We start from the raw sequence: 13,866 nt of genomic DNA, 5'->3' as shown, positions 1-13,866 counted from the left end.
CGACAGCCCGCTCGCCCTATCGGCGCCCGCGGATCTGGCAAGGCGGGTGACTGATGTTCCAGGCGGCAAATCAGTGCCTGGAAAGTTCAGGAAGCGAGGCTGAGGGAACGGGGCGGGGCGGCGGGCTCTAACCGCCTCGGCGTGCGCTCTCAGGGCAGCATGCTGGGAGTGCGTGACGCGACCGAAGTGGCGGGCGTCGCGCCCAATAGCACGCCACCTTCTGCCGAGCGCGTCCAATGGGCGCGGCCGGAGCGGCGGGTGGGCGGTGCGGCGCCCGCGGCCGGGTAGGGTGTGAGAAGTTAGTGGCGCTGCTGCGGTGCCGTGAGGGGTCGGAGACGGCTGGGCTCTGTGAGCGGTGGCGGCCCCGGATCAGCGCGATGCTCACGGACGGCACCGCCGCTCCCATCGGCGACGAGGAGATCGACTCGGTCGCTCCCCGCGCGCCGCCCGCCGCCGAGCCGCCCGCCGCGGCCGGGCCCTCCCCACTGGGCTTGCGGGCCGTGCGCCTCTTCGGGGAGGCCGGGCCCGGAGGGCCGGGAGGCCCCGGCGCGCCCGCGGCCGGTGAGGCCGCCCTCGACTTCAAGCTGGCGGCCGCCGTGCTGCGGAGCGGGGGCGGCGGCGGCTCCGCCAGCGACGAGGACGAGGTGTCCGAGGTGAGCGATCCCGCCGGCGGGCCCGGCCCTCCCCTCCCCTCCGCCGCTTCCTGACAGGCCCGGCAGGCGGCTGGGACCGGCGCTCGCCGTCCCGCTCGCCACGCTGGGCCTGCCGCCGCCAGCCGGGCGCTCGGCGCCGCCCTGACCGGGCGCAGGGGTCGCGGGCCGCGCCGCACGGCCCTCGCTTCCCCCCCCACCCCGAGCCGGCCCGGGCCTCCCCGCCGCCATGGGCGTGAGCGGCCGCACCGGAGCCGCGGGGGCGGGGTCCCGGCGGCCCCTTACGGGCAGGTCGGCCCAGGGCCTTCTGCTGAGGCTGAGGAGGAGAGAGGGAGGGGGTCTCGGCACCGCCGCGCCGCCCTGCCGGCCCCGCAGAAAGGGGGCTGGGCGCCTGGCCTGCACCCTCCTGGGACGGCCGGGCCCTCTACTCCTCTGCTCGCCGCTGCCTCTGCGTGTGGAGGGCGGGGGAAGATGTCTCCGTGCTGCTGCCTCCTGACCTCTAGTAGTGGTTTCCACTTGGAACCAGGTTTGGAGGGGGAGGCGAGATCCTCCACCCAGCGGAGAACAAAGTAAAGCCTCCGGTACTGGTGCCGTGCTCTCAGGAGGAAGGGTATGGGCATCCTAGACCCTGCTAAATTCCTGAGATATACGTATACACACACACGCACATATTTATGCAATAGAAATATTTCTTATCCAACAAAATGGTAGAGTGTAATGGAGGTGTCTTCCTTTGATCTTCCAAACCTGTGGAGGGTTTTAAGGGAAGGTGTGGGGGAGGGACTGGAGCCTTATCCCAAACCACATGGAGCATTGTTGGGCCTGTAAACTTGCATCTCATAATGCTCTATGTAGCACAGGGAGAGAAGATAAATTAAGGCTTTTATCTATTGCTACTGCCCGCTCATCCTACACCAAAAGGTGAAACTTATTTCCTTAGTTACCTCTTTTAGAAAGAAGAATTGAGATCACAACTACTATTGAAGTCCCTATGTAGCCTTAGTGGAAAGCAGGGGAAGGCGTTACAGGTCCAGTATTTTGTACTTCTGCAGGAGGAGGAAGATGGTAGCCAAGGCAATACATGCCATTTTTTCTTTGAGGGCCAGAAGCAGGCACTTTGGTTTGTGTCCACATTTATTCTGAGGAAATGGAAGAAGCAGAGCCTGCATTCATACTCCTGTGTCTAAGTTTTTTGCCTTGCATTGACGTTGATCTTTTGCCCAGCCCTCTTGAAACCTGAATGGACAGGTCTTATCTGAATAAAGTCATTAAGCTGATGCCAACACACATTTGCACTTTGCTTGTGACCACCTAACCTAAGTTAAAAATTGTGTTAACAGCAGGTCATTTAGCTAAACTAAAAGTCTAATGATCAGGCAGATGAACGCTTGTGCATGGACATTCCTTGTGTGATTGGTATCCTGAACATATGATAATATGGGATTACGTGTTCAAATACGTACCTGTTCTGGGAAGCTGAAAGGTAGAATAATACACAAGTAATTTATGAGTTTCCACTCTCTCGGATGTCTTTTATGTCACATTTTAATGTATCTCTGAAGATACAGAGCAGTAGTTACAGAACCTGGAAAATGATGGGAAATGGGCTGTACCAGAGTGTTTGTGGCTATTTACAGGATGAACAGAGTTCTGCTTATCCCTTTTGAACCCACCCCATTATTTAAATGATGTGAATATTGAACAGCTAAGGTGTTTACTATTGGTCTTTTGAGCAGTAGCAAGTATTAAGACAGACAACGTATTATAAATGGGTCTGGGAGGTTGGCATTGAGGTCAAAAATATAAAGGTTCAACAACAACTTCTAAAGTAAAATTACTCATTTGAAAAACTTAGGAAAAGCTTTATTATTTCAAATATGTAATAAAATAAATAAGTTGGAATTAAAACACTTGACAACTTCCAGAACACATATAGAGGAGTGGGGCTAATCTCAAAGCTGAAATTGCCTGGGGTGTTCTGTCTTGCGATTCTGGTTGTGGAGATTAACCTGGGGAAGAGGCATGGGCGGGAAGGATCACCTTGCAAGGCTACAGGGTATGGCTGGGAGGGCCAAGAGTCTTCCCCCCTCAGTTTTTTTCTTCTGTATGTATGAGAACTAAAGCAGCACCTGTTGCCAGTGCATGGTGTGTGATTTTTTTTTTTATTTCTTCTTTACCAAAGGAAAAAAAAATCTCCTGGGATGGAACATTGCAATTTTTGAACAGCACTGTTTGGACTGTTGTCTTGTGCCATGAGTCACTGATTTGGGTGTATGCCTTCAGCTATTACCAGTGAGTGGAACTAGTGAGAACTAAAACAGAGAATTAAAATAAATAAAATGAGTGCTTGCCATGCTGCCCTGATCTGTATTCTTTTTCTCTACTTTTGAAGCCATAAAAATAATGGTACAACATTCTGTAGGCTCTGCTGTATGTCTGCAGTGTTATTTAGGTTTTGTATCTTTGTATTAGTCTTAAGTTTAATATGCTAAAATAATCACATTGTCAAAATGGTGTATTAGGTAGAAAAGAAAAACATCAGGGAAGTGCAGGACGAAGAGTGTAATGAAGGGTTTATGTAGAGAATGAAAAGAGCGATGTATTTTAGTGTAACTTTTTCAAAAATATATTGCGTTTCTTACATCAGAACTTGAAGTACTTTACAGTGGGAGTACTGTCCCCATTTTACAGGTGAAGACAGAGCATGGCGCATTTATCCTGCCTTGCAGAACTCGGAGAAAAATCAAAGCTTTCTGGTTTCCTAGCTCACTGCCTGGTTATGGTAGTCACCAGGCTGCTGGTTGGGAAACCAGCGACTGAAATTAATACTGTATAAATCAGTTGTATCAGGTCTGCAAGGTGAAATTTAAATGCAAGCGTATGGAATATTTTCTAGAATTACCAGTTAAAATGATCACATGCAAATAGAAATAATAGCAAGCTGAAGCACGCCTTTGGGCATGGAAGGACGAGGCCAGGAGGCTTTGCGCTGTTTGGGTGTTAAAGAGGGGTAAGCCGTGGTTCTTGTGGGTGTTCAGAGAGACTTGTCTCAGTGGCTGCAGTCTGAGGGACGAGCTGGTTTTGACCTCAGTCTAAATAGTTGCCTGGTTGCCTTCTAAGGTTGACCGGGGTGTGGACACAGCCTGCAGCTTGTTTAGAGTGAGATTTTGGTGTAATTTTAAGTATATTACTGCCACTTCTTGTGAATTTTGCCAGCACTTGAAGCGGTGCCAAAGGCATGAGTATTAAACAGCCTCCTCCACGCTAGTTGTGAAGCCTGTAGGTCAAGGTGAAGGTGAGCTGGCAGGGCGGTGATTAATAGTACACGTATGTGAAGTCCCTAGGGTCCTTGGTGGTTGAGGGTTTCTGGCCATAGAACACACAGGTTCGTTTCAAAAACCGTCATGGCAGAAAACTGGGCTGTAGAAATAAAGAGTTGAAGCCAGTGATAAATATGGCAGCGTTAGTGCTCGCAGGATTCTGCGGTTTGCTGATCTGTTGTAAATCAAGTAGGAGAAACCAGCTGTGCTGACAGAAGTACCAGAGGATCAGTTCAGTGAGTGGCTTTTGGTGGCGAGTGTATAAATGGAGGAATTCTCTTGTGTTCTGTAATTCAGGGGTTTGGAGGCCTTCAATGGCAACTGGAGCTCACCCACCCCATGGTCACAGAGTCAACTCAGCTCTTGGCTTCCCTTTCCCAAGCAGGCTGCCTGCCTCCACCAGCTTGCCTTACTTAAGCTTGTACCTATTGCATAAGCCTCTGGGGATATTTACATAAAGCATAATTAAAAATCAAGATATAACCTACATCCTACTATGAGTAGAATTAAGTTGAATGGCGTACACTTCAGATCAGTTCAGCACTAGGAGATTTTGTCTGGGGCTTAATCCCCTGCCAATTCCAAGGTCTTTTAATTTTTAAACTGGGTTTTGAATTAAGAGTAAATACTTGGTTTGTTTTAAATTGGCAATGTCATCTATTAAAGTCATTGATGTGTCAGTGAACCTTAACGTGACACTGCTTCCTAAATGGTGTACACAATATATCTTTGAGTTCTGATGTTAATTTGATGCTTACACGTTTTAATTTACTGTATTATCTTTGAAATTATGTAAATAGCAGCATTTTCTTGGCCATAAGAATAGAAATTCAAAAAGTTTATGCAAATTAAAGTATATAATATTAGGCAGAAATGCCTTTTCTCTGGGAAGAAAGTAAGTTTCAGTTTAGCAGTTGATGTTTTTCTTATTTTGACTGGCACTTTTAAAGTTGAGGAAGTACAAGGTGGAAAATTTTATTCAAGAATTATTCACTGCTTAGCAAACATCAAGGGATGATGGGTTCAGGTTTCCAGAAGTATTGCAATGATGCTTAAGGATACAGAGAGCTCGTTAGTAGGGTGTTCCTTTGTGCCCGGCCTGATTAGGCATCTAATTCTTGGGAAAATCTTGGTAGGTATTTCAGTAACTTTGAAAGCCTAGCCTGTGGTAGCCAGAAACAGTCTGTCTAGTTATGGTTAATACTCACTACTCAATAGCACTTGAAATGAACTGATTTCTGAAGTTTCTTGCAGAACTCTGGTTTCACTTCAGTGCAACTTGACCCAGTTGAGTAGATGACCTAAAATAATTGTCAGCAACCGTTTTCTAATGATAGGTGTAGAAAGTAAAGATGTGAAATACTACTGTATAATTATATAAATATGCAGTGCAACCCCTTGGTAAGGAGAGGTTTACCAAATTTAGCAGAACATCTATATTTAGTTACAAATTTGCACGTAGGTTTCGCTAGTCAAATAGTTAACAATCTGGCAAGGGTTCATTTGGGCATTAACACAAGGCAAGACTGCAGCTGGAGAACCATGAGTTCTTGTGTTCTGATTTAACTTGGGGCTCCCCAGCTGCTCCCTGGTGGGCCTGGCATTGGGGTGCTCTCCTCCTGCCTTCCCTTGGCCCAGAGGATCCTGAAACACGGCAGTGGGGACAGCTGGATGATGCTCTTGCCACATGATCCTCTGCTTCGAGCTCAACCCATCCCTGTGACATTCACATCAAAGGTGGTGTGCTGGTTTTGCTGAAAATGAGTTATTAGAAACATTTTTTTTTTTTTTTCATAGCTAACATGGTCATTATTTGGACTTAGTTTGAGAACAAGAAGGTAACACCCCAGCACAGAGTTAATGCTTTTAATTGCTCTGGTCTGACCGCTCTGCCCAAAGGTGTGAGACAGCGAGGAAACTTGACTGACATCCAGACTGATCAATGAGAGCACTGCAGCCCATTAGCATCACGCTAATTATTTAAGGAGAGTTGGGCTCTCTGGGACGCTCTCTTCTGCTCTTCTCTCTCTTGGATGCTTTCTCTTGCATGCGGTTTTGTTTTTTCTTTGCTCTTTTTGTCAGAGCTGGGGGAGTTCGGTTCAGGACATTTAGTTTGGCTTTTTGCCATTTTGCAGAGGCCTCTGAGCCTTTCTGCCTTTTTCCTCCCTTTTCTCTCTCTGGGATCGGCTGTGGGACCAGATACTGTGTCCTGGGACTGGCTGCTCAGCGTGTTTGTGAGGAGTTGCCTTGAGTATCTTTTATTTCTATTTTATATATCTATTTACAATTGCGTATTAGTATTTTGTAATTTTATTGAAGTGTGTTTATCTCAATCCAAGTATCTCCCTTCCCTTTTGATTCTCTCCCCTATTGGAGGGGCTGAGTGAGCGGCTATTGTGGTTGCATTGCCAGCTCGGGTTAAACCACGACAGAGGGGTAGATGTGGATGGAAGGGGAACATTTTTCAGTGCTCACATGTGGCCTGGCCTTTAAAACTGGGAGCAGCAACATTACTGAACTGGAGTTGAAGGAGTTCAACACTGGTGTTTAGACCCTGCAGGTGAGGAGGCTGCATAGTTTTGATCTTAGGTCATTTTGAGTTCTAGTAACGTCTGTGAAGATACCTTAGAAGTATTAAGCTGTTGTTGGGGGGTAAAAATGAGTCTTGAGTTTAAAACTGAGCCAGGTCTGACTTATATGGGAAAACGAACCTTTCTTGTATTTGTTTCCAACTTAATGAAGCAAGAAAAATAACTTCTGTATCTTGTTGGAGGACTATTGGAAGAACTCTGTACGAGTTCAGCTCTGGAACCTCAGTCTTCAGTAGGATGGTTTCATTTTCCTTCTGTGGATACTTCCTTTCCTAATAGCAGTCAGTGTACACCATGCAAATAACATCTGAAGTCCTGGTGTAAAGCTTGTCTCCCTAATGGGAATGTCCACGTGAGGAATGGAATACTGTAAGTAAAACTTCAGCAATCAGTAATTCGTTCAAGTATTTTTGTAAGTTTAGGAAGTTTTTGAACAGTACCTGGCCTCAGGTGTTATCTTAAGCAGAAACTTTCTCATTGATACTTCATATGACCTTGATCTTCTTTGATAAACTGAAATTTAGTTTAACTTTCAAATGATACAAATACTGTTTTTTGTAGCAACCTTGTTACTGTAGTTGGTGTTACAAAATGATGCTACCTTCTGCATAAGAGGGAAAAAAATGGATACAGGTGAATTAATATTTGGATTTAAGTGTTTGTTCAGTTAGGATAATAAGCTTCTCCGAGCTCTAACCTTTTGGTACACCTCGTTAATAGGTAGTTTCTGTATTGTTTTTTTCCTGACAACTACCTCTCCTTGTTTGTTATGAAGGTGCAGAGGTTTCATTTTGCATATGTTTAGAGGAAAGCTGAACAAGTGAAATTTATGGAAACGCATCATATCAGAGGATAATGTCTTCCTTTTACTCTTGCAACTCATTACTTAAGAAAATTTTCTTAGGTAACCTCGATTAGTTGGAAGTTTTACAAAGTACTAGAAACTTTTCTCAATTTTTGCAGGATGGTGCATCTTCTCTTCAAACGCATATAGAAAACACATTTTGCCATAAAATAGAAATAAAAGAATTGGTCCTGTGCTGGATCTTGTTGCTTTTCATGGGATGAGAACACTTACTAATTTTTGCCTTTTGCCTTTAAGAGGGAGTCATGTGATTTTTCTTCCCAAACTTCTTTTCATCTTTAGCTCTTCCAAAGCATCCCAGAATCTGAAGGAAGAGTGTCCTAGATTGAGAGGGGTTGCTCATGGTTGAATTACTGTATTGTGTTAGTCAGAATGCTGGTGGTGAGAAGGGACACGTGTGGCTGGCTCTTCTGACCAGGGGAGGGTTTGAAAGTTCCCTAACTGCATAGCCATCCTGCAGGAAAAATGATTCCTGGTTTATCAAGTTAGAAAATGGATGTTTTACTGGCTGGTGAACAGTGGGCCAACTGAGAAGAACCTCTCTGGTTGTTTTAATGTTTCATGGGCGTTAAGTTTCAGGTAGGTTCGTAAGTTATTCTCATTTGTGTTCAGTAAAACCTAGAGATTACTAATTGGTTTATGATTTTCTTCTAGGAAGATGCCTAACCCTGTTGAACTCTTCCCTTTCCAAAATCATGAATAAAGCTAACAGAGTCATGTGATGGGTAAGGTAGTAAATCAGTTGTATTGCAAATCAAGGGAAAAGAGGAGATCAGCTCAGGGCTGAATTATCCACTTCCGAGCCTTGTTTCTTTATCATGGTGGCTTCAGAGCGTCACCTTTTAGGAGCGTGTGTTCATCCACAGTGTGACGAGGTAGCCTGGGGAAGACGGAGGCTATGGAGAAGATGCTTAGCAGTTAGGATTTGTTAAACTCAAATACCTTAGATAAATGTACATATGTTATGTTGTGGTTTAACCCAAGCTAGCCATACAGCCACAATAGCTGCTCGCTCACTCCGCCCCCTTCTCCCTCCCCAAACAGGAGAGAAGCGGAAAGTGAGAAACTGGGGTTGAGATAAAGAGAGTTCAATAAAATAACAAAATACTAATACACTACTAGTAAATATATACATAAAAGAGAAAGAGAATATAAAATAAAAGATGCTCAATGCAATTCCTCACAAACTCTGTTCACATGCAGCAGCCGGTCCCAACAGCTGATTCCAGAGAGAGAATACAGGAAAAAAAATCAGGCCCAGAGGCCTCTGCAAAACGGGAGGATGGCAAAGGCCGATCTAAAGAAAGTGTCGAACAGAACTCCCCTGAACAGGTCTCTGAGAGCAAAGAGAATGCAAGAGAGCGACCAGAACATCATGACTCTCCTTAAATAATTAGCATGATGCTAATGGGCTGGAATACTCTCATTGATCAGTCTGGATGTCAGTCAAGCTCTGCCCCCTTCTCACACCTGTGGGCAGAGCACTCAGACCAGAGCAATTCAAAGCATCAACTCTGTGCTGGGGTGTTATCTCTTGTTCTCAAACTAAGTCCAAATAATGAGCATACTAGCTATGAAAAAAAAGGTTTCTAAATGCATGAAGAAAGTTAACAATCTGTGGCATGGAGGAGTAGTCCCATAAAACATTAATTCTGATTTATTGTTTTATCTGCATGTTTCAAATCCTAGCCATAATTTTGAGAATTGACTCTAGTGACTTGGGGTGCCAGGCCTGAGATCCTTTGGAGCTGGACTTGAGCAGGTGTCAGACCCCTCTCAGGGCTGGTTGTCTCGCCATTTGTTTTAGTCACTTTAGTTAGTGCCAAGATCAGTTTGAGTGTGTGCTAATGCATTGAGAAGATACAGCGCAGGTTTATATGTGATTGTCAGGCTTCTGGACCGCACGGTGTGTCCGAGAGGCGCTTTCCTTGTCTCCAGTAACAGAGCATAAAGTTGTGTCCGTCTTTATTTACATTGTATCTATAGCAGCATTTGCAAGATGAATCTTTGTTTTGGAATGAATTTATTGCAACCTGAATCCTATAGCTGCCTGTTTCATTATCTGATAATTGCTTAATATCTATATTGGAATAAAGGCTGTCCTTTAGATAATCCTCAAGTTAGCCAACTTCCTATTGTAATTGGAGCTAAATAGATTTGCACCCTCCTCTCCCCCACCCTCTCTATCTAATTTACTGCCTGCAAAACTGTTGTAAATTGCCAAGCTGAGACAGCGCGCAGGTACTAACAGCTCTGCATAAATGTGGGGGCTGTGGGCTTTGTAGCCCAGCAGGGAGCTGAGCTGATCTAAGAAGATGATGTTCCAGCTCATCAGACCGCTTTGTAAGGCCATGAAATTCAGAAAGTGGTAGAAAATTATCTGACACCTCTCCATCCCACCCACCTGAGTTTTCTCCTTTTGTGTTAAATCAACTGATGGAAGTGTCTCATAACTGCTTGACTGGTGACAAGGTGAGTAGTGACTGGAAATGGTGCTTCAGACACTTCATGCTTTCTCCGTTGAGGTGGCAATGTCCCCAAGCACCCTGTGGCTCCCTTGGGTTCTAAGGGTACTTTATAATCACAAGATCCATTGGACCGGCACTGGAAGATGTTCTCTTGGCAATACACAGATCTTAATAGCTTCAATCTTCTTAGGCTGAAACTTCTTTTTAATTAAAGAAACTGTCTTTGGAAATTACAGTTCAAGCCTAACAGAGTGATGGGTATGGTCTCACGTCTTTATTTATACCTGAATTGGTATTTACATTGATTATATTATGTTCCTATATACTGACTGTGAAGAACTTCTCAGAAATGTTTTTCTTTCTCTAGCTTTTGGTGTGGCAAGAAAGGGCAGTGTACTGAGGTGTCACTGAAAGGTTTTGTGAAAATACCAGCGTTTGTATGTGTTTTTTCTTCTTCCTTTATGCCACTGCTTGAAACTGAAATAGTAATGCCAGGAGGATCCCTTAAGTAGGTGCGGAAAGGTTTGCCTGGCATGGCTGGGTTGGGGTGGGGACAGGACAGTGTTGAAACGTACATAGAATAACAGAATCATTTTGGTTGGAAGAGACTCTCAGGATCATCAAGTCCAACCATAACCTAACCCAGAGAACCTCATCTATACACCTTTTAAACACCTCCAGGGATGGTGACTTTTAAGGTAAAGCAAAGTGAGGCCTCTGCCGGTATGAAGAGGTTACACCAGGGTGTAGTGGTGCACTTGTCGCAGGAAGCTCCTAGGAGTGCCATGTCAGTGACAGAGTCCTTTACTTTCTCATTGGAATAATTATTTTGAATAGTTTTAAAACTGACATTCTTCAGACGTGGAGTTTGAGTAGCCTGGTTCTAAATTTGAAATACAAACTAATTTTCAGTCTTAACTTAGTGTCATGGTATCTGACATCCTCTCGACATTCCCTGAAACTTTCAGAGCAGGATTACAAGCAGTAATCAGATATTGGCCTCCAGTGTAGTAAAGGACATGGCAGCATAAACTGTTGGAGGTTGGGTTTATCAGACAAAACCACAATATCTTCCTAGTGTGTCCCTAATGCAGTGTTACACATCTTGTTAATTATGGAATGAAAATAGTTTAAATGTAGATGATCTATTTCAGCTCCATCAGCATGAACTTTCAGTCCGATATACAGGCCTGTATTAGCCTTAGAGAAGCCAGGGTCCCTCTGCATATATTCACATGTATTTAGACATAAGTCAAAATGGAATAAGTTACGGAAAAAAATAGGCAGGGTTACCTAACACAAAAGCAAAAATCAGGTAGTTGTTTATTTGCATAATAAAGATGAGTTCAGGAGTCCCAATCAAGGGTTCAGGTCCTCTTTAATTGTAGACACAGGCAGCATTGTAGTGGTGTTACCCCAGAAAAGTGTCACAGCTTGGGGTTATGTGGAAAATGAAAGTTCAAGAGAGTGGCTTAATAGCAGCTCTCTTTTTTCCTATCAACACTTTTTGTAAAGATAGACTTCCCAGAAATACTAGTTTGGTATAAATGGAAGGAGAAGGTGGAATGGATGAGCCATCTCTTGCTGCCCCTGCCTGCAGTAGGGGAGGAGAGAAAGATGCTATTTGTGAGCAGGTCCAGGCTATTCTGGCAAAAGTACTTTTTTGCAGTAATGCAATGTAGGAAAGATCAGCTTAGACTTAATATTAGAAATGTTTCAAATTCTGTATGTCACTGCCCATCTTGCAAGAACTGGTGGTGTTAGTTGTGGTGTTAGTGCTTGCAAAGTTGCCTTTACATACCCCTGACCTGAGGTAAACTCAATCATGTATTAACGTACAAATACTGATTTAGTTCAGTCCAAATAGCTCTGAATGTAGCTGCTATGGAGGGAGGAACCAGTGGTGTAACTGGATCTGCAGAGCTGCGAGGCTGCTGCAGTCCTTGGCAGAACTTCAGAAAAACTCCATCGTTACTGTGGATGAGTGTGAAACACGACAATGTAGTGAAGTGCGCTGATGTTTAGTGCCCTGTCCTCAGGTCCCACGCAGCTAGCAGCTTTTTGGGGATTTTTATTGGGAATTATTCCTAGTTGCGATTGTTTTGGCAGTTAGAATAATGTCTTGGATCCATGTGTTCCTAATGAGCCTTACCAGCTTATTAACTGCCCAAAGCAGCTCACAAAATAATCCAAAAATAGCTCGGTGACTGGTTACTCTATCACTTTGCTGCAGATCTGATTAGGGTAGAGCAGAGTGCCTAAATTTTGCAACATGAGCAGTGTATTAAGTCTTCCAGGAATGCTAACATGAAATATATTTGTGTGTGTGTGTGTGTTTTTTTTAACAAAGTTTATTTTTTGTTTATAGATTAACATTTGTTTGATATGTTTGGAGTCAATTGAGACTTGCTAAAAATCCTTCTTATTAATATTTTAATATGTGATCATCGCAGGTCACTTCCATTCACAAGAGACATCTGGTTGATGGGGTAATTTCTTACTCTGCTATTGGTGATACGGTATCCAGCTGTTCATCCTCTCGCGCCGTCTCTTAGCGTGTAAGAAGCTGCATCAATTTATGGAAATGTCAGATGTTCTGACTTGAAAACGCATTGAAACTTGTTCTGGGAGACTGGCAGTGGTACAGCTATTTTAACATATTGCATAGGGATTTTCAGTATTTTCACACTCAAGTTATATTTGTGTTGTGGGTATGTTATTGAGCTCCTACTAAAAATCCAAACAAACTAAAATTTGATGCTCAACATGCACAGAAATAATGAAAGCAGCTGCCTTTTCTTGCTGTGATAGAAAACTAAGATGAAAATACTGTATTTGAAGCAAGATTTTTGTGTGAGACTTTAAATGTGTGAGGTCTCTGGAAGTACAGTTGCAAACCTAAAGAGCTGAAAGGCAGTGGTGAAAAGAGCAGATTGCACCAGCACTACCCAGCTTGTGGCCTTAGAAAAAGCTGTATCTGCAGTTTGCTTTAATAAGTAGTGTTTGCATCATGAATGTTAAAAAGAGAGACTTGTTTTAGAGACTCGTGAAAACAAGTTATACCTCCTGTTGTTGAGGGGAGAGATGGAAGTTCCTCCCAAATTGATAGAGTATCTGTGAATGGTGAACTGACGCTGATTTAGGTTCAAGAGTAGGTTGCAGGTAATGTCCTGTAAATATGTACAAGTGAGGTTGGGGTGGCAACAGTCCAGGAGAAAATGGTCCGTATCTTAATTCCTTGAATATACAGCTACATATAATGAATAGTCACTCATGCGCAGGATGGGATTTTCTACCAGTCAACAGATCACACAAACATTGTTGCAATAGGAATGATATTTCTAGCATATTGGTGAGACAAAGTGCCTTATGTAGTCTTGGCGGGGGGGCGGGGAATGAAAAACCCTGAAGTACACCTGTAGATAATGGTGAATTTTTCCAGAAGGCAGTTTTGCATCAGAGCTTAAGCCAGCAGGGGCTCCTTAAGCTGGCTAGATGGACCTGACCTGGAATTTGACTTCTGCACAGGAGAATCGTAGAGTCGTAGAATAGTTTGGGTTAAAGGGACCTTCTCAGCTCCCCCAGTGCCACCCCTGCCATGAGCAGGGACATCTTCACCATTTCAGGTTGCTCAGAGCCCAGTCCAGCCTGGCCTGGGATGTCTCCAGGGATGGGGCATCCACCACCTCTCTGGGCAACCTCTTCCAGTATTTTACAACCCTCATTGTAGAAAATTTCTTCATCATGTCTGACCTGAATCTCCCTTACTTTTGTTTAAAACTACCACCTTTTGTCCTATCGCAGCAGGCCCTGCTATGAAGTCTGCCCCCATCTTTCTTAGGGGCCCCTTTTAAGTACAGAAAGACCACAGTAAGGTCTCTCGGGAGCTTCTCCAGCTGAACACCCCAACTCTCTCAGCCTGTCCTCCCAGCAGAGCTGTTCTGGCCTTGGATGATTCCTGTGGCTCCTCTG

At 44.4% G+C, this 13,866-nt stretch overlaps 1 protein-coding gene across 10 annotated transcripts in view; it reads left to right on the top strand.

Annotated features, from left to right (window-relative positions):
* Positions 1-263: 263 nt before the first annotated feature.
* Positions 264-13,866, top strand: part of ANKHD1 (ankyrin repeat and KH domain containing 1) — a 115,445-nt gene continuing 101,842 nt past the window's right edge. For 6 of the 10 annotated variants that reach the window (XM_071814838.1, XM_071814837.1, XM_071814835.1 and 3 more), the window contains exon 1: positions 264-653. In XM_071814838.1, the coding sequence (XP_071670939.1) occupies positions 378-653 (276 nt within the window). In that variant the 5' untranslated portion in view covers positions 264-377. The remainder of the gene's footprint in view (positions 654-13,866) is intronic. The other 4 variants (XM_071814840.1, XM_071814833.1, XM_071814836.1 and 1 more) reach the window with 1 other exon arrangement.

This window comes from Patagioenas fasciata, chromosome 14, assembly GCF_037038585.1.
Source record: "Patagioenas fasciata isolate bPatFas1 chromosome 14, bPatFas1.hap1, whole genome shotgun sequence".
In the NCBI taxonomy this organism is placed as follows: domain Eukaryota; kingdom Metazoa; phylum Chordata; class Aves; order Columbiformes; family Columbidae; genus Patagioenas; species Patagioenas fasciata.
This window is presented reverse-complemented; position numbering and strand designations above follow the sequence as displayed.